We start from the raw sequence: 26,722 nt of genomic DNA, 5'->3' as shown, positions 1-26,722 counted from the left end.
TATTTTATACTTTTATTTGACTCTAATAAGATTTGTCATTAGATGTTAAAATTATTGAGCGAAAGCCTCTAAATGAATATGGTAGGATATTCACATGGTCTCAATATATTAAACCACCAATTATTTATTACTTGCAAAGAGAAAAACACATCTTTATAATGGAGAGATCTGGCAATCATGCCCTTAACTAATTTAGCCTTACCTTTAGTGGAACAAACTGACACATGCCTCCTGAAGTTATACACACTGTGTTACCTGTGTAGTATTCTATCAAAAATGCTTAACTAAAATCTAATCGTGAATTATGAATCTGACAAATCCAGAATATATACATTCTCTAAGACATCTATCTAGGATTATAAATACTGTCATTATCATAAAAGGCGAAACAATGGTGAGACCATAGAAAATCAAAGGAGACAAATGAGAAGTGGTAATCAAATTTAGGTTATGTACCTAGACCCTATCCTGAAGGGTTTTTTTTTTCTGTGTATATACATACATATACACACACATATGTACGTATGTGTGTCTGTGTGTGTACATATATATGTTTGTAAAATCTATAAATTTGGGGCACAATTCAAGAAATTTGAATTTTGGCTATATATTAGATAAAATGTAATCACAGCAACTAACTTACTTAAATGGTACATTATTTAAAAGAATTGCTTCTTCATGGATAAAAATGTTAAAATGTCATTGTAACATCTTGTTTAAACAATACTATAGCTTTGAAAGTGTATAGTTACAAAGAGAACCAATTTACAAAATTTGGCAGAACTTTCATAAGATTGTCTTTTGAATGTCTAGTTGCAATTATAGAGAATGTACAGTCTGGATATGTAAGTATGCAGTGAGCATGTAGTGCTTGATTGCATTTCAAAGATACTGTGCCACCATCAAGAATGATTAATTTTATATTAATAGGAACTTGAAAGTACTATTGTAAAATTTTCTATTTTGTTTCATGTTCTGTTGAGACATAACTTTTTAACACTGAAAATGAGATACTGACAGTATTAACCTGAAGTATTTATTCATAGCACCATTATATTAAGAAATAGGTGTACTATGCCTTTCTCAAAAGAATTTAAGACCACACAAATGAAAAATATAATAAAAGGAATAAAAATAGAAAAATTGAGGAGTTTATTGCAATGCTGATTAAGGACAGACGTAATTGTGGAAAATTTTTTCACAGTAATAAACTATATAACTCTTAAGGATCAGTAAAGCTGATATGATCCTGTTTTTTCCTGAACTAAATTCCTTTAATAAAAGTTCAGTTGGCATAGCATAAGGAACAACAATTCAGTGAAGTTCATTTCTAAAGGGCTAAGATGGTATGAACTAAGTGGATCGCCTTCTGGTGGGCCACCTTGATGCAGACACAGTGAGGAATACTGGAGGAGTAGATGGTTCTTAGAATCTCTGAAAATAATTTCTCTTGATTTTCAGCTTTGTGATGTGATTGGCTGAATACTGCCATCATCTGAGGAATGAGACCATTCACATTCTATATTGCTGGTTAAAGTTATGCATAATAAGCACTGGGAAATCAGAAAAGCCAATTGTACAATTGGCATTTTATTTCTTAAATTGAAAAATATAGTAGTCATTTTCACTCTGGTTGAATATGTTTTAACAAAAAAAATTAGCAATCAAGTTTTTACTTATTTTTTTTTTTTTTTTTTTTTTGGTACTAGGGATTGAACCCAAAGGTGTTTAACCACTAAGCCACATCCACAGCCCATTTTTTATTTTGAGACAGGATGTCATTAGTTGCTCAGGCCTCAAGTTGTTGAGGCTGGCTTGAACTTGTGATCCTCCTGCCTTGGTTTACCAAGCTACTACAAACAAATTTTCCTGGTAAATTGGAGGGCAAAGAATGCTGCTGTTTGTGCAAAAGGACTTAATGTGGACCAACTCTCTTTTCACATTGTAACTAGCCTTATGATACCGGTGCAGTTCTGCTCTCTTGCACGTTGAAGTATAACATTAGAGAAGCAGGCCAAGGCAAGCATATAAAGCAGAGTTTATTTTAAAAAGGGAGAAGGGGGCCATAGCTGGTATCCTGGTATCCCAAGAAGCAAGGGTGTTTTGCCTTTTTATGTGTCCTAGGCTTCCTTTGTTCTGCTCTCTTTCCTTTATCTCTCTCCTTCCTGCCTACCCGACTAGGCCTAGGAGATGCTCAGTGGAAAGACCAAAAGATGAGAAACAGATGGACTGGAGGGGCCAAGTTGGAGTGATTAGGGCAGGAAGGGGCGTGGCTCAATTAACAGCTCTCTATAGGAAGGGACAGTCCCCCCCCCCCACAGGTTACCTTAGCAACGTGTTGGAGCAGGGGCAGGTTATCTTGATAAGGGTGGAGGAAGGGCTCTGAAGGAATTAGCATTTCAATTCCTCCATTCCCTGGATCTGACCCTTGCCTCTCTGCCTGTCTAATTCTGGTTTCACTTACATATTTGAATGTTGCAATCTCTAAATTTTAAGTACCATTAATGAGGATTAAGTGTGAATGTGTAAAATATGTATCTTTATTTTGAAAATTAGAGGTGATAGGTATTTGACCTTACATTTCTGTTTTCCCCAGTGATAATTAAACAGCAATAACTAAATAGGGATAAATGGTCTTCTTTTAAAGAAATTATATTCATATCCAATATTATTATAATGATTAGGTTTATAGAGACACTGAAAAATATAAACCACTAGTCCTGATGGCCTGGCTCATTCTATTAAGTTAAATTTCTATGTAACAATTAACAAGGATATCCATTTGAAATAAAGTTAAAGGATTAATCAGAGTGGAGTAGATGTACTCTAAAGTTACTTTTTCAGGGAGAAAGTTTCAGTCTTAGGCTTGATTAAATAATTATTCGATTTGGAAGATGTGAAGGTTATTGGGAATGATAAACACTAAGGATAAAAATGTACTGAATTTCTAGTTAATGTTCAGCCTCAAGTACTTAACAGAGGATTTGGATCACTATGTGTTTTTCTCGACTAAATGTGGTGAGAAAAAGAGAAAAGTTAATACAATTGATAGATTAATAGTTCTTTTTAAGTGATATGTATTAATTATCTGTTAGTTCAAATTATAATTTAAAAAATGGATTCCATGATTTGTCCTTGAGAAATTTCCCTGACAGTACTAAGAAAAGGAGAACTGACCCCACCCCGTGTGTTTGTGTACATTTCACCTCTTTTCAACCATGGCAGTATATCACAGATTGTAAATTCAGGGACTGGGGATTTGTATCAAACCTTAAGGGAACTTGTATTTGGAGCCATGTTTATGATTCTTTTTTTGTGATCTAGATTTAGTTCTGGTGACAAAATTCATGTTCTACTTTTTCTCAGCTGAATTTCGGCATATACTTGCAACCAAGATGCCTAGCACTATATATATATATATATATATTTTTTTTTAAAGAGAGAGTGAGAGAGGGGAGAGAGAGAGAGAGAGAATTTTTAATATTTATTTTTTAGTTCTCGGCGGACACAACATCTTTGTTGGTATGTGGTGCTGAGGATCGAACCCGGGCCGCACGCATGCCAGGCGAGCGCGCTACCGCTTGAGCCACATCCCCAGCCCCTAGCACTATATTTTAAAACCAGAATTATCAACTATTGAATCACAAATTATTAGGGGCAGAACTTTAAAATGCAAAATATCTAAAATAATTTCACAAAAAATCAAGTTGTACTTTTTTTTTGATCCAGAAAATATTATCAATTGCTTTTGTTAATGCAAAAAAATATTTTTTTTCCTTATCTCTTTTTTGGGGTGATTCTGGGTATCCAACCTGGAGCTTGCACACGTAAGGCAAGTGCTGTGCCATTGAGCTCCATCCAAAAAAGTCTAGCTTTTTTTCTTATAAGCTGTTGTTAAGACAAATTTTGAAATCAAAACAAAAATAATTATTTTTTTAGGAATAAGATGTCCATATCCACAACTTAGTATTTTAGACATGCTTTAGAAACTAAGCAAATACTTAAAAGCTTGAAAAGGATTCTTTATAATGCTTTTACACAATGCAATTGTATCTTACAGGAGAGTTAATTCTGAAATTAGTTTAAAAACATGAATGTGTTTAGTTAGAATGACTCTTGGTAATCTCTTTTCACCCATAAAGTAATGTAACATGTTTTTGCGTATACAGCTCTCTCATTAAATATATTCAGTGAAATGCAATATATGATATAAATATTAAATATATATTTATCATTTTTATTATTAAAAAAGTGATTTTGTTTTATTATTTTATGCCAAGCACCTGGTTGAATTAAAATAAGTGTGTATGTGTTTGTGTGTCTATTTATAGAGACCCTGGTATAAATTTCATAGGTGATCTTGTTGCTGAAAGCTTGGTCTTTGCCCCTGATGCCAACCCAATATAGAGGACATAATTTTGAGGAAAAGGAAAAAATTGTATTGCTTTGCTAGCAAAGGAGAAACACAGTGACTCCTGTCCCAAAGTCTGTGACTCTGCCCACATCAGGAGCAGGGGGCTTTTAAAAATGTGATTCAAAGGCTACATTCCTTGTGCTCACCTTTAGAGTTGTAATTCACTTGTTAATTTGGTAGATAGACATTTTTGAGATCTTCAGGTATCATCCCCAAAGTCAGGATTGCTTCTTTGCTATGTTTGGTATGTACGGAAAGAGGACAGTAAGCTCTTTCCTCTATGCCAGATTCTAGTTCCTCTCATCTACATGAGTATGTAATGCTAGCAGTTCTCCCTTCTCCTCCATTAATTGTTTTTCCCTTTCTACAAGATTATTCTGATCATCCCATAAACATCAATTATTTCCATATTTTTTTAAAAAATTCTTTTGATCCTTTTTTCTCCCTGTGCCCTGCTCAACTTCTTTGCTTTCCTTTGTAGAAAACATTTGAAAATATTATCTGTACTGAAAGACCCTCAGACCCTCAAATCCCCCGTCCAAAGGAGAACTATGTGTCACACTGGCTGCAAAAGCAAGAGGCAAGTTTATTAATACACAGGCGCCTGCGGGTGCACAGCCAAACCTCAGCCGAAGCTTTGGTGTACTGGCACACCGGGCTTTGGGGTACAGTTCTTTTATAGGGAGAGGGGAGCTGTTTCCCGCCTAGCACACTAACAGGTATCTCATTGGTTCTTTTGAATCCAGCATTAGGGTAAACTGGCTTTTCACTATACGTTCTTGGAAAACCTACAGGGTTACATTCCATTCTCAAGCATGTCCTGAGATATGGGTGCAGTGCTCTTTCTCAACTGGTTATATGGTAAGCTCGTCCGGTACTTGTGCCTATTTATTGCATACTTTTACTTTCGCAACAAGGCCTCAGGTTATGGGGCTGGAGTCTTTCAGTCCCCCCTTTTTCTATGTCATGGATAGAATCTTATATCCATTGTTCCGCCTGTTCAGATTCTTGGACTAAGTTTGTTTGTGACCCTGCCTTCTGCTGGAGTAGCTGATATTGTTGAGTGAGAACCATAGTTTGAATTACAGAGAGTCTTTCTTTCATGAACTGTACTAGTCTGTTAAGTATGCAGGGCCCGAATGTCAGGATTAACAGTAAAATAACTAAAGGACCTGCTAAGGTGGATAGCAAAGTAGTCAGCCATGGGGATTTGTTAAACCACTGTTCGAACCATCCTTGTTGTGCTTCAAATTCTTTCTGCCTTTTTGCTAACCTTTCAGTAACTTTTTCCATAGTTTAGTGGACCACCCCTGTATGGTCTGCGTAGAAGCAACATTGCTCTTTTAAAGCCACACAAAGACCTCCTTTCCTACTTATTAACACTAGTGTCACTAAAGTTGATATATAACCCCCCCACTGCTAAATTTGACTGGCTTTTAATCTTAAAAGTACTGAATCATAATTATTGGAAGGTCTCATTTTTTATTTCTGCCAGTGGAGCATATTGTTGTCTGATTACTATGAGTTGTCCTGCGTTTCCTGGAATCGATTTCAGCATGGCCTCCATTTTAGGTTTCACTCGATATTAGACCCCGATTTATCTAACTACACTGACTACCTAACTTTAAATCTGGCTTCATTTCCCCCCCCTAATTTTGGAACTCCTTACTGCTGTGAGGAAGGGGGACGAAGAGAATCTTTCTGGCTTCTTCAGGCTGAAAAGGGACGGCGTGGGGCAAGCAGTTTGGAGTCCCCCTTAAAAATATTGGGTCTATCAAGTGGTCCATGATAAAAGTCCAATTGAGAAGTAATAGGCTGGAGGGCCATTCGAATGATAGGTGGTCTATAAGAGAAACAAGAACTCATTAGTACTGGAACCATATTGATGCAGTAATAAATGCCACAGCACAGGAATATGCCAATGAGTATAATGACCAAGACAAAGATTAACAATGTTTTCCATCAGGCAGTACCAGGAACTAGGAGCTAAGATATTGTTTTCACGACAAAGTTGTTGAGGACATGGCTTCCATCTGAGCATGTAAATCTTTAAGGATATTTGTCACATTGTCAGAAATGTCAGGGATGTAAACACAACAACTAACATTTAGGGTTACAGATGTCCTTCCCTTAAGATATAGTTTAATAATTTAATATCATCTGATCTTGCAAAATCCTTTTACTAGTATGACCTGTGTCTAATAGAGAAATCTTTAATTCTGTTACTTAGGGCTGGATAACCATACTAGCAAACATTAAGCCTACCTGTGTTGGTTAGAAATAAAGGCCTTAAGCTAAAAACTACTCTGGCAGTTCCTTTTGATAATTATCAGGCATTCCTGTCTGAGAATCTCTTTTGTAGCCTCCAGTTTACTTATTTATGGAAGTTACATTTAACTATCATTATTATTAAAATATCCAGGAATAGCTGTGTTTTGGCTTTGACTGTCTTTGCTAAGTGTTTAAGATGAAGCAAGTCAAACTGACTTTTGTTTCAATCTATTGTTAACAGTCAGCTGAGTTTTTCTGGGAGTCCTCGGGGAACTTACAGCAGCTTCTCAGTTCCGCTAGTGCCATTTGCGCTAGGATGGGTCCAGGCCTTGCTTGACCATGTGGCTTCCCTTGGAAGCATCAGGGATGTCTCCCTTTTCTGATGACCCTCCTCTTCACAGCAAATGCACTGACTGGCTTCCTGTCCTCCACTGGTCTCATTAATCTCCCTGATCGGGAGGTTATGTGGCCTAGAGTTGCAGAGCCCTTTGAAGAAGTCCCCTATTCCCTGATTCAGACTGACTCAGAGGGCAAGAGCCAAATTTTTAATTTTAAAACTTAATCTTAAACATCTAGCAAATAAGTCAACAGCCTTATATTAAGGGTACTGGGCTTTAATGTCTATCTCTCTATCCTGTAGGTGATAACTTCTTGTCTTAAATTAACCCAGGTTGTGTGTTCTTAAATCAGTACCTCTGCAAAACATTAACAGGCAATCTTAAATCATTTATAAGAAAACTACAAGATAAAATTATCAAGAGTAAAAACATTTAGTTCATATAATAGCTACCTTGAATTTTGGTGGAGTATATCCTCTGTTTGAGATCCTGGCAATCATGCAGTGAGATGGGACATAGAGCCTTATCTCAAGTAAGGTGGGGCTCTTCATAAATCTTAAATACTATAGTTCTGAAGCTGATCTTTGGTTTTTTAGACATTATTTTACAAAGCCTACATAAATTGTTGCACAAGTTCACATGAATATTAGCTAACACAACATAATATCACATCTAAAACATGAATTAAAGGAAGGCTGGAAGCTTCTAACCTCTTGTTGGAAAACAGCAAAGTATTTCTGTGTTTTACAATAAAACCTTCACCCAGATTAGGCTCTCATTGACTTAAAAATACATTTAAATTGTGTATCAGTGTAGAAAGCAACATAGAACTTTACATATCTTACTGATAACAGGTCCAGTTATAGAACACAAATGATAAATAAATTTCCAACATGTTTTTTTTTTCTTTTTAAGCCTAAAATTACCATACAACTTTAGAACACCAGCTTGATATAATGTTCTTTTGAAGCTTCTACCTTACAGACTTGTATACCTGAAAGATATGAACACATTAATAACACCATAATTACATTGATGTTTTTATATTAACCAAGTTTAGCTTTTAAAGAAATGACTAAGGGGGAGATGGCAGGGCTTAGATAAATGGCAGGCAACCCGTCTATTGGCAAGTTTTTCCAGATATCATCACCAGCACCTGAAGAATATCAGAGCGAATAAAAACAGAATGAAGATAAAAATTAGAGCAAAGATCAATTTCTGGCAGAAGTTCCATGTTGGGGGGCTGACAGAAAAGAGACCAAGGGCCATGAGGAAGCTTAGAAGGACATAAAGACTCATGAATCCAGGATGGCAGATTAAGAGGTTCTCTGAACTTGTTGTTTCCCGCTGTCCCATGTCCGCTGCATTCCATCGTGCCTGGTAGTGAGCTTCAGCACTGAGTGAATTGTTCTCTTGAATTTGTTGGGGGTCCATCAGTCATCAGAGGCTGGTAGTGCCTAAGCAGAAGCTGGTTGGAAGTTTGATTTGAGACTTTCTGTAATCGGATTTGAAGGAACTTCATTATGCAGAGCAAGAGAGCACAAGAAAAGTATTGAAAAACAACAGTTGTTGTTTAACCATAGTTGTGTAACTTATTCAAAAACTTATACACATAACTAATTTACATAAACCTCCTTTATCCCTTACTTAAACCTTCTTGATTACTTAGTCACATAAACTCTCCTATCTAGAAACACAATTTTTTCTCTCTATTAGTTCCATACCTAGAACCTTTTAGTTTCTCTCTTTTTTTATCTACTAACCTCCTTTTGTTCACATTTTGAAACAATACTTGTAAACTTTTTAAATTTAAGGAGAGTTAACATTTTATTAGGGCCTTTTTTGAACACCTAGAGAAACTTATAAGTTTAATTTAAAAGACATCTTTACTTTTATCTGTTTACTCAATCTAAATTGAATCACGTGAATCAAAGATATTTGGATCCATTTAAAATTTTTTTTTTTATGAGCGCTCCTCATCTGTTAATTGTCATATCACTGCAGGATATATGGACATACACACATACAGACATACCGACATACAACACATAACAAGAGTAACACATAACACAAAAGGCCTTGCAGCTTCCTCAGGTGAAATCTCATTGCAATGTTTAAAAAAAAAACTCCAGTTGATCAAAAATAGAACTTATCAGAAAAACATTAACTTGTCTGTAGGATAAAAATCATGAGCTCAAAAAAAATATAGAATCTAAGAAAAGGCAAAAGTCCTAGAAAAAATTGACCGGCCAGTAATTAGTAAATGCCATACAATTTACTCTTTGGTTTAATCTAGTTTGAGTTCAGGTAAAAGACACCTTTACTTTTTTTTTTTTCCTTAGGCCTCAGATCTGTCTCCTACTAAGTGCTCCAGGCTTCTTCTATTTGCATATCAACTTAAGTCCTGGCTGAGGTCTGGAAAGAACTGGGAAAACTGGAATTCTGAGCAGAAACCTCATGCCTAAGGCATTTTAACCATAAGTCACAATTTTCAGGTTTGGAAGTTGAAAATATGGTAAAAGTTTAAGATACAATTTACAAAATTTCATCTTTATATCTTCCTACACTAGAAAAACTTGCTCACACAAAACTGAAAATAGGATCTTAATAATATAAAAGCTACCACAGAAGAAATTTTTTCAGGATCATTAAGCCACTTTCTTTGTTCTGAAGTTCCTAAGGTAGTATTAAGTTACATTAAATCGCCTGAAAAATTTTAAAAGAGAACCACACACTACCATGTATATCCAAAATTAAGCTTCTAAAAATTCCCAAGACTGTTGCTAATTAATGTCATTTCAATAAGCCAGACCAACATTTTAATTTAACATTTTTTCCTAAATCTTACACACTGAGAGAAACATACCAAATCATAATTTACTATCCTTGCCCAAATCCATGCACTGGTATACTTAGTGAAATCTCTTCAGGCTGCCCAGTTCAAAAATTGATGAAAAAATAAAGGTGAATGATTGGGAGTTACTTGCCAACTTAGAAGTAGAGTTCTTTTAATTTTCTATCCTAAGTATTTAAGTTCTCTGGCATGAATTATCTGAAATCACAAACTAAACAATTAACTAACCCCAACTTTTAATTGCAAGATTATGTAATGCTTCAAACTCATTTAGATACCAGATGTTACAATGAAACCACATTTAGCCAAGGTCATCCCCAAGAAACAATTTATAATAACATTTAAACCAGACCGGATAAGAGAAAAATCTCCAGGTTTTTAACTTCATTTAATTATGACTCTTATCAGTGGCACCTTAGATTTCCCATGAGTGGACCAGGTGTTTTCTTGAAGGGGGAGGGGGTTTGTACTTTGATCGGCCCAAAATTTTTTCTTGATTTTTTTTTTTTTGCTCTAAAAATGTCTCTGTTAGCAGCTTAAGGAACACAGCACGTTTTAAACATTGGGGCGGTGAAACAGACTATTGAAAGTTATCTATGCTTCTTAGAGAACCTGGGCAGAGTTTACTAATTATCTTATGTCTTTTTCAGTCCTACAACTTGAATTGCTAACATTTCTAACCTGAGAAAGAAGGGGAGCATCCAGGAGGAATGGATGCGGGGTTGGGAGTGTTGCGTAGCCCATAAGGAGGCAAATGTGATTGGGGCTTTCCCTCAGTGCCATTCATCTACCGATCACCTCAGATACCCCTGGGGGCTGTCGGGAGGGGGCTCAAGAGAAAGGACCTTAGGAATACGTCTGAGGGTAGCCCAGACCGGAATTCCGCAGTTGTTCCAAACTTTTTCCTCCACCTCCACGCATCCGAGGCAGACCGGGATTCAGGACACTGTGTACTCACGCCAATTGCTCTCTGGGCCCAGACAGAAAAGTTGGAAGCGGCTTTGGCAGAACCCAACATGCCTGCTCTGTATTGAACAGGTGATTGAGAGCTGCCTAGGCCAGGAAACCTCTCACCCGAGTCTTGAAGAGTGGCGGCTGCACTAGTTGCGTTTAAGTAGCCGTCGGGTGCCCACCTTACCTTCAGAAAGAAAGAGAGAAAGATGCACCTCAAACAGACATGGGGTGCGTGCACTTACCTCGGTGTAGAATCTCAGTCTGGGACAGAATTTATGACTGAAAGTTTGGCTCCCATCCCCAAAGCCAATTAATGCCAATTTAATAATGAGGACAGGGTTTTGAGAAAAGTTAAAGCGAGATCTCAAAGTTCTTAGATCCCCAGCAGGCATTTCTATTTGCATTCAAGCCGATTACGGGAGGGAAAGAAAACATTGCTTTCCTAGTCTCAGTGTTTAGCCTTAGATGGAATTTATCACCCGCCTTGGGCTGCATTTTTAAGCAGCCCGTCTCCAGGAAGACCCCCGATTCTGTCAGCCCGTCCACCGCGCCCGCTGGAGCACCCCTTTCCCCTCCCGGGAGGGGAGACGGCCAGAGGGCAGAGAGGACAGGTAGGTGGAGGGGCCGGGAGGAACAGGGACAGGACAGATCCGCCATACCGCCGATGGTCAAGGGTGAGGCTCAAGGGAGTTGTTATTGATTGTCCCATATTAGTTTTCATCGGTAGGAGGAAATAGAGAGTCAAGAGGACAGACACAAAAGAAAGTGGTACCGAATGAGCGCTGCGCGTTTCCGGCACAAACCGAAAGTATCCGACAGCTTAAGGGGAGCCGGCACTTCCCCTTTACTCACTTACAGAATTACAGAATTACAGAAACAGTGTATCCTTTGGAAACACTGGGGGTCCCAAAAAAAAAAAGAGAAAATGGACCCTTCTGACCCCTGGGACGTCTCCCAGGGGGGCAGGGGAGAAGTCCGAGTTCGTCAACTCCTTCTCAAGCTGCCTCAGAATGCGGAGCGATCACGCCTAATCGTACAGTCGCTGCGCCACACCAGACACAGACACGACACGACACAGACACAACACAATAGCTCGAGCTGGCCAGCTTACCTCCCAGTGATGCCGAGAGTCCCTCCGGACAGGGATCTGGATGGGGGGGGGGGAAGGGATCTCGGTGGAACCTCCAAAATGAAAGACCCTCAGACCCTCAAATCCCCCGTCCAAAGGAGAACTATGTGTCACACTGGCTGCAAAAGCAAGAGGCAAGTTTATTAATACACAGGCGCCTGCGGGTGCACAGCCAAACCTCAGCCGAAGCTTTGGTGTACTGGCACACCGGGCTTTGGGGTACAGTTCTTTTATAGGGAGAGGGGAGCTGTTTCCCGCCTAGCACACTAACAGGTATCTCATTGGTTCTTTTGAATCCAGCATTAGGGTAAACTGGCTTTTCACTATACGTTCTTGGAAAACCTACAGGGTTACATTCCATTCTCAAGCATGTCCTGAGATATGGGTGCAGTGCTCTTTCTCAACTGGTTATATGGTAAGCTCATCCGGTACTTGTGCCTATTTATTGCATACTTTTACTTTCGCAACAAGGCCTCAGGTTATGGGGCTGGAGTCTTTCAGTACTTCTTGTGTCTAATCCTGCTTTTCTCATTTTTTTCTTCCCCTACTCCCATCAGACTTTAAACCACCACAACTCTAGCAGAACTGCTTTGGCATGGTCACCTCTGCCTGCCACATGCAAATCTAACATTCTCTTGTTTATCATGTGAGCAGCATTTGACACAGGTGAAAAAGCTCTTCTCCACAATGTACTCTTCTCTCTTTAGTTTTAGGATATGGTACAGTCTCATTTTCTGGATCTTCTCTCCCTGATCGCTTGATTCTTGGGTACTGCAGGGCTTGTGATGCTTTGTTTCTTCTCTACCTATATTTACTACCTGATGATTCTGCCAGTTTGGGGTATTAATACAATTTATATTTCTAGTCCAGTCTTTTCTCCTAAATGCCAGACTATATATACAATTGTCCACTCTACAATCCTTTAAAGACATGTAATAAACAACTCAAATGTAAATAGCATGTTCAAAACAGAACTGATCTTTACCTTCCTCCCCAAATATGCTATTACCGCAGCCTTCCAAATCTGGGTTTACTTACTTGCTGTGGCCCATATAAAAAACCAGGCATTATATTTAACTTTTTTCAAGTCAACCCACCCATGAGGCCACATTGACTTCAGCTAGTGTTATTCTGGAGTTTTAGTTCCTTGACTGTTATTATGAAATTATAAAACTTGGAAATAAGCATATAAATATTTGTATAAATATAAAATGTTTTTAATATTGCATGCAATATTTCAATTCCTAATTTGATACATTTACAAGTAAAATAATTTACAAGTAATATAATTTACAAATAATTATTTGTAAAAATACTTTACAAATAATACATTTTCAAGTAAATCATTCATCATTTTTACATTCTGACTAGCCCTTTAATTTGATTATCTGAGTAATTTTCTGAGTTTGAAAAGATCATTCCAAACCATTATTTAACTAGTATTGTTATGGAATCCTAGCCCAGAAGTTTTGTCTCCAGAGATCCCAACAGACCAGGTCTGGTCAGTTTCCCCAGAAAGAATCCAGATAGCAAAAAGATATGTGGTGGTGAAACAGGAAAGAAATTTTTTTCAGTGTGGCCAATCCTGGGAAAATGAACCAGCCCCTGTCTTAGGGGTACTAACAATAACTCCAGGATTATATAGCAGAAGAACAAAGGCACAGGCCAAGAAGTTTGTGTAGTTAAACAATCTTGGGTAAATGAGGGTCTGGTTGATCATTATTTCAGATCCAGTCATGAAGAGACCTGCTGGCCACAGGGAGGTCAGTACCACTTGGGGGCACTTTCAGTTTCTACCATGGAGTGTTTGTCTGTAGTGTTCACTGTTCCTAGAATTTGGGATAATCTGGAAAAGGAGAAATAACTCCAAGAGAACAGATCAGAGAAACAAAATGAGTGAGTTAAAGCAATGACTGACGACTGACGGGGCCTTTTTCAAATCAAAGGAACCCTCATTACAATATCTTAGACACCACTAAAACATCTAGATGCTCTTGTAGGGTGAGAAAAACTTTTTTACCTTCTTAGATTTTGGAGCTGGGAACTGCTAATTAAACTGACAAATGGCAGATTAACAGAAGAAAAGGTTTATTTCATATGTACATGGAATGGAGGATTCATAGAAAAGAAGTAAAAAACCTAAAAAAGAGATAATAACCTTTTTGTTAAAATTCTATTTTAACAAAAGGAAAAGAGACTAGACAAGGAAAAGGGTGTTAGGTCTGGGGAGGGGAATATATTATAGGAAGAAAATGTAAACTAAATATATTATTTACTTGGTAAAATTTTTTTATGCAGACTCAGATCTTCTCAGGTGACATGGTTGTCTCTAAAGTTAGTCTCTTAGGGTACCTGAGAGGAGCACATATTGACATATGGAAATTTGCTTTACAGGTGTAAATTTCCTTCACAAAAAGTGAAATGTATACCCTGCTTTTAGGGAGAGGAGGGAGGACAGAGAGCTTCTTTTATGTTTGATGTTTCTTAATCACCTTTAACTCAAAATCCCTATGCCAAAGTGGCATATTTTGGGATGACATATTCTGATCTTCACTATCTAGATGAGATGAATTAGTGTAAATTTCTTGTTTTGCATTTCCAATATTAAAAAAAAAAAAACAGGAAAGGTCATTGCTATGGGAATTTTATTTTTGAACACACTGTTTTTAATAACAGTACTATTTTAATCCTCAATGTTTACATAATTTTTAAAAATTTATAATTATTTTGGGTTAATAAAAAAATTATTTAGAATATAATGCCCAAAGCAATTGTGTTATGAAGTTGATTAATTAGACAATTAATGGAAGCATAATAGAGATTTATTATAGGACTGTTTAATAAATAATCCATATTTGTCTTGAATTGGGAAATGTAATAGACTGCCATATCATTTGAATGTGGCAAATCAGGGGTATTGGTAGAATTTTCATCAAGTATCCAAAAAAAAACTCCTTTTACATTCATGACATAGGTCTGCTGAATAAATAATCCATATTTGTTTTGGATTAGGAAATGCAATAGAACTTTTCCTTCAACCAGCTGCAAAGGTCTCATGGTTTGATAGAAAGACCATAATCTCCTCTTAAATGTTGGGGACCCCATTCTAATGTGTCTGAGACTTTAATATTAGGTTACACAAAAGTTATTCTTGATTTCTATTTCAAAAGGCAATATATATATTTAATGTATGAATCACACTATTACAGATAATATTAAAGTTTCTTTTACACCTTTCCAGTTGTCCCCCCAAGGTCCTTTGTCCCCTACTTTACAGGAGGTAACTCTTTAAATTTGATATATATGCTTCCAGATTGCTCTTGATGCTATAAATATATATTATTGTACATATCTGCTTTTTCCTAAATGATGACATGTTATCCTCATTATTATGTAACTTTAAAAAATATTTTTTCAGTTGTATATGGACACAATATCTTTATTTATTCTTTTTTTTTTATGTGTTACTGAATTTTGATCCCAGTGCCTCACGCATGCGAGGCAAGTGCTCTACTACTCAGCTATAGCCCCAGCCCTGTAACTTATTTTTGTATTCAGTAGTTTGTAATTCATCCATGTTAGTCCCTGTATAGATCTACATCATTCCATCAAACTACATATTATTTATACTACAAAAGAAGCTTATTTCTCTATTGGTGCATATTTATTTCCATTTTATTTTTTTAAAAAAATTTTGTAGTTGTAGATGAACAGAATGCCTTTATTCTATTTGTTTATTTTTATGTGGTACTGAGGATCAAACCCAGTGCCTCAAGCGTGCTAGGCAAGTGCTCTGCCACTGAGCTACAGCCCCAGCCCTTTATTTCCGTTTTAAAAATAACTAGGAATAGTGCTTATATGAACATTCTTATACATATTTTCATGGGTACATGTGCAAGTGTTCTTCTAGAGTAAAAACAGTATTTGTGCATTTTCAGTTTGAATATATAATATTAAAGTGTTTTTCTGAGCAGCATTTTTTTTTATTGTGGGTTGTTCAAAACATTACGTAGTTCTTGACATATCATATTTCACATTTTGATTCAAGTGGGTTATGAACTCCCATTTTTACCCCGTATACAGATTGCAGAATCACATCAGTTACACTTCCATTGATTTACATATTGCCATACTAGTGTCTGTTGTATTCTGCTGCCTTTCCTATCCTCTACTATCCCCCCTCCCCTCTTCTCTCTCTACCCCCTCTACTGTAATTCATTTCTCCCCCTTGTATTATTTTTCCCTTTCCCCTCACTTCCTCTTGTATGTAATTTTGTATAACCATGAGGGTCTCCTTCCATTTCCATGCAATTTCCCTTCCCTCTCGCTTTCCCTCCCACCTCTCATCCCTCTTTAATGTTAATCTTCTTCTCATGCTCTTCGTCCCTACTCTGTTCTTAGTTACTCTCCTTATATCAAAGAAGACATTTGGCATTTGTTTTTTAGGGATTGGCTGGCTTCACTTAGCATAATCTGCTCTAATGCCATCCATTTCCCTCCAAATTCTATGATTTTGTCATTTTTTAATGCAGAGTAATACTCCATTGTGTATAGATGCCACATTTTTTTTATCCATTCATCTATTGAAGGGCATCTAGGTTGGTTCCACAGTCTTTCTGAGCAGCATTTTTAATCATATAAATTAATTCTTCACGTTAAGACCTGAATATTGGATTTTCATCTCAGAAGCAAAGTTTTGTTTTCAAGCAGATCCATGACCCCACTTTTTAGTCCTGGACCTAAAAATAGAATAGCCATTATAGGTTACTGTAGGGGCCAACTGGCATATTTTTAGTCCAGTGAGTTTTATGAGGGAAAAAATTATGGAACAAGATCAAATCAGGTGGGATAGTAGGATAATAAATAACCTGACTATAATCTCAGCAGAAAACAGAAGATTCCTGAAAAGTATGGACTAAGAATAATTTTTAGTAAAAGGTAAAATATTGACTTTCCTACAGAAGTGAAAATGAACATGTGAAATGTTTATTTCACTCTCATGAGAGAGAACCAAGAAGAAGTCAAAGCACAATTTATATAGACTCAAGGGATACTGAGATCAATTGCACAAAGAAATTGGTTTTTCTAATTAAAATGTTACCATGCAGGAAAAAACAGATCCATGTTTTAGTTACCTGTAATTAAGAGTTTCAAAAAAACTCAAAGACAGTGTATTAGGCCAGAGTCAGATATGCCAATAGAGTGTGCTGTAGATGATAGACAGCTTTTCATTCACAAATTTCTTTCTATACTATGAGTAAATACCTCAAAGTTGCTAAAAACAGTAGTAGGTCTGGCTGACCAGTAGGTAGATAACCTAGACTGGGCAGCCATGTTCCATGTAGAACCTAGCAAGATGATCACTGAAAAAATAGGCTTTGAAGTTGTCCATTTTCAGCCTCATTCAGATGAGTCAGTTTCACATACAAAAGGAATTGGGCCTTTTTTGTCCTAAAAGTTCTAGTTTTATCTTGAGCTCTACCACTTGAACAGGTAACCTTGAACAAGTTATCTAACCTCTCTGATACTCATTTTTTTTCCACTACCATATGATCCAGGAATACCACTACTGTGAATTTGTCCAAAGGAAATAAAACCAAAATATGGAAGAGAGATGTGCACTCCTATGTAGCATTATTTACCTGGCCAAGATGTAGAATCAACCCAAGAGTCTGTCAATGAACGAATCAATAAGGAAAATATACAATGAAATTTCATATAGTTCATTCTAATATACAATGGAATAGTGTATATTTCAAATTGAGTACAGCCTTTAAAACAGAAGGAAATCCCATCATCTTTGACAATATGGATAAACCGGAGGATGTTATATTAAAGGAAATAAGCCAGGTATAAAAAGACAAATATTATATAATGTCACTGTAGGTAAGGATAGAAGATATGATAGGTAGAAAGTATGATATAAATGAAGGGCAAAGAAAAAAAGATTTTAATTCAGAAGTTCCACACACTTCTCCAGATACATCACTCCCTAAGTCAGTCTCAACCGTAGGCCTTGTATTCCCCAAATTCCTGGGAAATCTGTAAATCTACCAGTGTACATTATTTAACCCACCAACAAATAGATTAAGCAAAAGAAAAAAAATGATATCTTGAGGAAACTATAATTTAGGGGACTGTCCAGTGCTATTTGTTGATCACAAATGAAGATCACATCAGCTTAAGAATCCAGAGACTGATCAGATAACCATAAACCATCCTGAGATCACTGACTATGTCCATTCCTATATACTTCTCAATACCCACCCCTCATCAAGTTTCTTGTAAAAGAAGAGCTGGGAACTCCCAAAGAGCATCTTTGGTACGCATTCTCCCTTGAATGCACACTCCTTGCTTTATCCCCAAAGGCCTCTCTCTCTTGAGGTTGCCCCCACTCTCCCTTTAATATGTATCTCCTTTCCTAAATCAACCTCTGTCTGTACCTCTGACTGGCATGTGTTGAGATTCTTTTCTGTCACACATGTCAAGAACCCTGCTGGTCCTAAGTGGAGTTCCCTTCTCTCTGGGAGCTTCTCAGATCCTTCTTAGGAGACAACTTCTATGTGGAATCTAAAAACATTGAACTCAGAAGCAGAGATCTGAGTTGTAGTTACCAGTGGCTGGGGGTGGAATGGTGATTGGGGAAATATTGGTAAAAGATATAAAATTTCATTTAGGAAAAAGAGATTCAAGAGCTCTATTGTACAACATGATAACTATAGATAACAATACATAACAACATATTGTATACTTGATATTTGCTAAGAGTAGATTTTACGTGTTCCAGTCACACACACAAAAAAATATACGTGAGATAATGCATATCTTAATTAGTTTGTGTTCGCCATTTCATAGTGTATACATATAACAAAACATGCTATATAATGCCTGTACATATATACATATATTATACAAGTGTATACTATATAGGTTTTATAATATATGCATTTTTGTCAATTAAAAATAAAAGATGAACTTTTTCATGAAAAACAGTTAAAGTGAGACTAATACTATCTTATGAAGATGAACAGAGTCATCACTGTCTGATATGGGGATTAAATGTTCTCTAAATATAACTAAAATATGGCAAATAGCAGGAGCTCAATAAATGTAGTCCATAGTGTTACCAGGTACCTCTCAGAGGAAATCCTTTTTCATGATAGCACTTACCATTACTATACTTTCTGTTTCCTTATTGTTTTCTTTTTAAAGCTGCTTTATTGTTGCTTGTCTTTATAGCATTACTTCCAAAACAATTATGACATTTTTAGTTTTATTCAATCATGTGTCCCCTGCAGGTACAGCAATGCTTATCACATATTCACTGTTCAGCAAATATTTGTTTAATGCATGGGGCAAATGCCTTCTATCTTCCTGTCTACCCAGGAAGAATTCCTCAGGATCTATTCTGAGGCTTTCCTCAGCTCTAGCCAGCACACATGCCATGAAAGCTAGGGGAAGAGAAAGTGGTGAGGGAAGAGCTGTTGGGAAAACAGAAGGGCAGGATCATATTGAGATGTTAACAGCATGGAGAATATGGAGTAACAGGAAGGAGAGGAAAAGGAGAGGATGGAGAGAAAGCCACAATCTGTTACGACATGATTGTGGCATTAAGTTTCTGGATGTTTTACTTTATTCTGTGAATAAAGTGATGTAAATATCTTTTCCAATTCATTACACTTTTAGAAATGAAGGATAGTTCAGTTCAACTCTTCACATACACAGCATTTAATAGAGAAGAAACAGGTTTAGAGAAGTGAAGCAACCTATTAACCCACCTATGAACTAGGACTCCATATTCTGACCTTGAATCTTATATAAATGTTTTCCTGTAATATATGCTTTAGTTTACCTCATATACAGAATGTTTAATTAATATACTACACATTTGCATTTTCATAAATATACTTTCTTTTTTCTTCCTCAATAGGTAGAAAACAGACCAAAGTATTATGGAAGAGAGTAAGTATGAATTACCAGAATACATTTTCTTGGTTGGCATATGTAAGAGACAAAAAAATGTTGCGTTTAGTAAAAAAATAAATAAATAAATAAAGGAAGTATTCAATCTTGGTGGAATTAGATTTTTTTTAATTACAAGTATAATTATTCTAAATGGTGAAAATATTTTTAAAAAGGCAATTATAAAGAAGAAAATAGCATGGAAAAATGTACATGCAGTAATGTTAAAGATGTAAGCAATGTGATTAAATAATTCTAGATATATATGAGGAATGTATATATTTATATGTGTATTTTGCATGTATTAGATAATATACACACATACATATGGAGGGATGTAGTGATTTATTCTATACTTCTACCTTTCTTCCCCCAAATTTTCTATAAGCAGTGTATATTCTCTTTATTATCGGGGGAAAAGAAAAAGAAAAGAAAATCATAGCTACTCAGAAACCATGGTTGTTAAGAATTTAAAGTATTGGGTAGGATGTGGTAGCACATGCCTATAATCTCAGCTACTTGGGAAGCTAAGGCAGGAGGATCACAAATTTGAGGACAGCCTCCTCTACAGCTTAGTGAACCCCTGTCTCAAAAATGGCTGTGAATATAGCTCAGTGGTAGACTGCCCCTAAAGTCAATCCTCAGTACAAAAAAAAAAAAAAAACAGAGGAAGTATTACCTATTTTCTCCTCCCCCCCTCCTCCTCCCTCTGCTCTTTCTCCTCCCCTGTCCTCCTCTCCCTTCTTCCCCCTCTTTCTTACCCTTCCTCCTCTTCCTTCCTCCCCCTCCTTCTCCCCCCACCTCCTCCAGATTGAATCCAAGAGCACTTTACCACTGAGCCACATCCCCATCCCTTTTTATTTTTTATTTTGAGATAGGGTCCCCCAAAGTTGCTGATGCAGGCCTCAAACTTGCAACTCTCTTCCCTCAGCCTCCCAAGTCACTGGAATTATAGGTGCGTACTGCCATGCCCATTTGAAGTATTACCTTCTAAAGGTCTGTTTTGCTAGTGGTGTTTTGCAAAATTGAGATATTATACATATAAATTGTAGTCTAATTTTTTTCCATTTAATATTGATGATGAGCATTGCAACAGTTTTTAAAATTGGCTTTGTTTGTGATTCTACAATTGGACAGCAGACTACCAAAAATGGCTCAGAATGCTACTCTGATAATTTCTGAAATCTTTAATTTTTCCAAGTGTTGAGAAACAGAAATTTAGAACTTTGGAGAAAAAAAATAAAATCATATTTTCATTATTCTCCCAATAAAATAATTTTTTTCATTACTTGATTATATCAGATAGTCATATATTTATCAGATATTTTTAAATTATTTAAAATTCTAAATACATTTTCTAGACTCTTGTGAATGGATCACAGACACATACCTGTGAATTGGGAGGAAGATGATTCCAAAGTTGAGAACTACTGGTATTCTTTACAGTGATATCATAATGTGTATAGTCATATTCTGCTTAGGGCAGTTAGACTGTTTTTAAACTGTACAGACTGAGCATCCCTCATCAGAAATGCTTTGGATCAAAAGTGTACCCAATTTCAGAGGATTTCAGATTTTGCTTATCTGGGTTAGGGATGCTCAATCTCTACTATTAAAAGTAATACCATAAGAAACATCTTGGTGCATAAAGTTTTTTGATAGAAATATTGAGTCAACTGATAAGAATAATTTTAAAGTTCTTTACATTTTGTTGTCAATTTTTATTCCAAAATTTGTTTCCTTGAGTTTGATTTTTTTAACGTATTGAAGGTTAAAAAAAAAAACCAAATAGATGTTACATGTTACTAATTTTATTAATTGATGTCATTTAAACTCAAAAGTGTATACCAGCAGGCTAATCGAATGGTATGTGTTACTGCAAGGGATAGATTACCATCTTTTGCTTCCAGCAAATTCAAAGTGTTAGCATATGAACCTAGTTCTGAAAAATTGAAAAATTTATGGAGATGAAAATCTCACAAGCCCATTGTAAACCTAGCTGTTCTGATTGTCTTGATTTGAACATATCTATCATGAACTATTTTAAGACTGTTAAGAGAAATAGAGCCATGCCCATGAGGAAAAACCAAGATTGCCACTTATCCCTAGTAAAGTTCCTAAAGTATTAAGGTGTCATTTCAGGGCCTTTATAATTTATTATTCCAAATTCAAGTAGTTATTGTCTCATGATTTTATACCAATGGAAGCTACAAAGGTTTTTTTTGAGCAATGAGTCTCTCCCTCTACCCTCTAAGGTCTTATAGCTGGGACTATGAAATAGACTTAACAATAGGAAGATTAACAGGAGAAAAGTATACAGATTTGTTAACTTTTGATATAGTGTGCACAGGGGCATCACAGGAAAAATAAAATGAATACCCAGTGAGACAGAGAGCTAATATGAGAAGGGGAGGGAAGATGTAGGCCATTTACTCTCAGGAAAGAGTAAATGATTTTTAGGAAACAAATATAGTCCCTGAGAAGAATAATTGAGAGAGATGCTGGTTAGAGACAAAGATTTTTTTGGTGTGATGTCAACTTTTAATTTCCTTTCCTATGATAAGAATCAGTCTTACCTGATTGATGAAATTCCTGGGGAGGGAATTGATGGCAATTGAGTTACTTTTGGAGAATCTGACTTTAGGTAGACAAGAGGAGTTCAGAGAAAGACTTTTCCTGCATTTGCTATTTTTTTAAATGCCTTCAGCTCAAAATAATATGCTAAAAAAAACATATTTTGGAGTGACATTTCCTGAATTCCTTCATTATTTTTGAGTTGCTAAAAAGACATATGTAAAACTTCTTTTTAAATTGTGAATCATCATACAAGTGTAAGGTGATTTTATACTTTTAATACATTGTCATCACTGACATTTTTCTTGTTTAATCTTTTTATGTCAGATTATTATAGATGAATTTGCTATATATATATAAAGGTTGTGTTATTTATGTTTATTATTCTTTTTTTTCTTTGTTAATCAGAAATAAGATTTTGACAGGAAGTGAAAGCAAGTACTGTAGTTGTTTGCTTGTGGTTTGAATATTCAATAATGCCAATTATGCACATTATTGGGCAATCATGCCAATTAAGGACAACCCAGGGTCCTGGAAAATTGCCAGCATAGACTCTAAGCCAAAATTTTAGAGCAACTGCATCAGTGAAAAGAAAGGAAATGGAATACATTTCCGTCTATTTTTTTAGGAAGTCCATATGGTCAAATGGCTACATAAGTAAGGACTGTCCTCTGAGAGAGGTGGTTGATCATTCTTAGATGGATGTAAATTTTGATTTTGTGGTTGGTAAATTCCATAGCTACTTTGATGCAGTTCTTATCGCATAAGAGAAGCTGGCCAGAGGCCAGGCCCAGGGAAACATGAGCACGGTTAAACTCAAGCACTTTTCTTCAATTATGTGACAGTAGTTTGTCTAGAGAAATGGAAGGGGGAGTGTTTTATAGGTAAAATGTGGAAAGTGTGCAGTTTCTGAATTGACTTTGTTGCTCAGGTTTCACGGCATGATCTCCAGAGAAGCAGCTGACCAGCTCTTGAGTGTGGCTGAGGGGAGCTACCTTATTCGGGAGAGTCAGCGGCAACCAGGAACCTACACGTTGGCTTTAAGGTTGGTCACAGACCTGCAATTATAACTGTGCTTCATTTAAATCCTCTTAATAGAGGGCTTTAAAATTTAAAAGCATCCAGCATGTAATTGAATTGGTTCTTGTTTTCTTTGGACCTAATTACCATTTTAATAGCTTTGAGACCCTTTAAAAAATTCTTTATGAATGGTGGTACTCAGTAATTAAGAATTTAAAAACTTTAGATGCATTTTTGTTGTAGCTGCTTTCTTCCATTCTATCTTATCCTTTCTCTCTTGTCTTGCTGTGTCAGTTTCCATCTATTTCTTGAATAAGGAAAGAGACTAAAAGAAAGTTCTTTGTAATTCATAAAGCTAAAGCCAGTGTCATTTCTCTTAGTTGGATCTTAGTTGAAATAGCTTTTATTGGGAGCTCTTGGCCCTTCCCTATCACCTGAAATTTGCCTAGTGTTTTGGCTGGTTTTAGTTTATAATTGTGCCCAGAAACACAAAGAATTATGCCTAGAAATACGATATTTGTTCTTTAGCAATTAGGGAAATGCAAATCAAAACTACACTGAAATTTCATCTCACTCCAATCAGAGTGACAGTCATCAAGAATGCAAACAATACTAAATGCTGGAGAGGATGTGGAGAAAAGGAAAACTTTTACACTGTTGGTGGGATTGTAAATTAGTACAACCACTATGGAAATCATTATGGAGGTTCCTCAAAAGACTAAGTATGGAACCACCATATGACTCAGTTATACCACTAATTGGTATTTTTTATAAAGAATTAAAGTCAGAATACTGTAGTGACACATGCATACCCATGTTTACAGCAGCACAATTCACAGACAAGCCAAACAATTGAACCAGCCTAAGTGTTCATCAATGGACAAATAGGTAAAAGAATATGTGGCGTATATACACAATAAAGTTTTATTTAGTCATAAAGAAGAATGAAATTATGTCATTTTCAGGAAAATGGATGAAACTTGAGAACATCATGTTAAGTAAAATAAACCAAATTCAAAAAAATTAAGGGTCATATGTTTTCTCTTATATGTGGAAGACTAAAGAGGAAAAGGAAAAGAAAGGGAGAGGTCATGGAAATTGAGGGGAACTCATTAGAGTAGAAGAAGGATATCAGAAGGAGGGAGGAAGGGAGAGGACAGGGAAATACTGGGGAATGATATTGCCAAATTATATTGTTATATTATGTGTGTATACAAATATGTAACAACGAATGCCACCATTATGTACTACTGTAATGCACTAATTAAAAAATATGGGGAAAAAATGAACAAATAATGTTACTGCTTAAGGCCAACGTATGTTACTCCTCCTCCAACCACTTATGCCTATGAGTGAGCAGGGATGTCATTTCTGTCCACAAGATTTAATGTTAATTTCTCTGATAATTAGAATGATATAATTTATCATTATTTTATACCAAATTTTGAATATGTTGTGTTCTTGCAGAATAGAGCTTGTCACGGTAGTTTATGAAATTTTGCTTTTTATAGGAAGTTATGAAGTATAAATTCCCCTTGAAATCATTTTTTTGAGGATTAGATTGTTGAATACAGGTGGAAACATCTGTTCTGACAATTCAAATACCTATTCATTTTATCATTGAACTAGAAGACTGATTTGAGGCAAGTCTTCTTGGTTCCTTTATTCCTTGCTCCTAACATTTTGTACTAGACTTCTGCATCACTGCTCTCCACATAGTCTGATCATCTGATTATCTGGGGTAAATAAGTCTTGATGTAAAGGCTAGAGGGCCAGAGTAAGGAAGAAAGAGGTGGGTAAAATAGGAGACAGAAATCTGCACAACGCCCTCTTCCTTTCCTATTTGTTGCTATTTTCCCTACCTTTCTCCAAGATCATATACAAGTTATAAAACTTTAATTTGAACTCAGTTTTGCTTCATGGAAAGTTCAAGTAATTTCCATTGCCCATGTTGGGTCTCATCCTATAACAGCTGCCATGTAGTTTTCACTGGCTGACTTTAGCGAATATTTGAAAGCCAAGGATTTATTTTGGAGTGAAGTTTCTCCTAGACCTTCCATGATCTTCCTCCTGCTCACCCTCTTATCCTCTCATTCTTCTCATGACCTTAAGTTTATCATCTCACTTCCCAACCACATGACCCCACAAATCATAGAATAAAAATTAGAGAACAGGTGAACATTAGATGGATGGGAGTGTTAATTCATAGTGCTGGGTTATATGAATTATTATCTTTTGTTATAATTGAAACTCACTATAAGATATTATTTGGAGGCAGAGGCAGGAGGATCATTTGAGCCCAGAGTTCAAGGCCAGCTAGAGCAACGTGGCAGGACCTGTCTCAAACTAAAAACAAAACAACAACAGAAAAGAAAGGAGGGGGAAAAAAACACATCTAGAATGGAATGCAGTGATTAGCGAAGTTGTAGGGGTGAATAGGGTACAGTGTTTCAAAGAACCCACCTCCCTCTGTCATTGGCATTTGCCCTGTACCTCCTTCACTAGTGATCTCTGTGTAATTGAGGTATTATATAGAGGAGTGTGTAATGTATGTGTGCTGTCACTGTGGCAGTTTTCTGCAGTCAGAAAAAAAGGTTCTCACCACGTCATGACAGGTCCACTATGGGTAGAACCTTTCTTTCCTCTTTGTATCTTCTTCACCCACACCTCATTTTGGCCTGAATTTTAGGCCAGGCCTCATCTGGCTTTTCTGCCTATGCTCACGTTGATCCACTGATTCAGGAAAAAATTTCTCAGAGAAAGTTTGTTGTAGAGGGGAACATGTCATTAGGCACCTTCATGTTCCAAGTGTGCAGACTAAGAAAAGGTAATAGCCCAGGTACTTGGTGGTGATTTGTGGGTTTCAGAGGGCTTAGGATTTTCTATCTGTTGATTACAACATTTGGATTACCTTGAGGAGATTTCATGACAAATGTCATTTATTAGTAATATAATTTAAGAAGTTTATTGAAAGCATGCTTCCTTATGGTTTTCATAGCTTTAGAACTAAAGAACATTTTACGAGGTGCTATATGTTTATTCTCACTAGAATAAAAGATTGTTAAGTTTAGTTTGAACATTTTTCTTTAGGTTTTTCTTCCAGTTCACATGTTCTGTCTTCTGGTATTTCTATTTTCTGTTTTCTTTCTTTCCTTTATTTTTAGTGGTGAGGTTTGAATCCAGGACCTCACATATACTGACATACA

General features: G+C 36.3%; 1 protein-coding gene and 1 long non-coding RNA gene across 6 annotated transcripts in view; one reads left to right on the top strand and one right to left on the bottom strand.

Annotated features, from left to right (window-relative positions):
• LOC308631251 overlaps positions 1-26,722 on the bottom strand; it is a 930,091-nt gene that overhangs the window by 523,327 nt on the left and 380,042 nt on the right. The window lies entirely within an intron of this gene.
• The window catches only part of CHN1 (chimerin 1), a 187,427-nt gene that overhangs the window by 51,142 nt on the left and 109,563 nt on the right, over positions 1-26,722 (top strand). Inside the window, exons 4-5 of one of the 5 annotated variants that reach the window (XM_081260669.1) lie at positions 19,891-19,922; positions 23,428-23,541. In XM_081260669.1, coding sequence (XP_081116795.1) covers positions 19,891-19,922; positions 23,428-23,541 — 146 coding nt within the window. Of the gene's footprint in view, positions 1-19,890; positions 19,923-23,173; positions 23,219-23,427; positions 23,542-26,722 lie in introns of those variants that run through there. The other 4 variants (XM_081260670.1, XM_081260676.1, XM_081260673.1 and 1 more) reach the window with 4 other exon arrangements.

The sequence above is a fragment of the Spermophilus citellus genome (assembly GCF_964194105.1).
Source record: "Spermophilus citellus genome assembly, chromosome: 11".
NCBI classification, from domain to species: Eukaryota; Metazoa; Chordata; class Mammalia; order Rodentia; family Sciuridae; genus Spermophilus; species Spermophilus citellus.
Note: the sequence above shows the minus strand (reverse complement) of the source record. Positions and strands in the feature narration are given on the sequence as shown.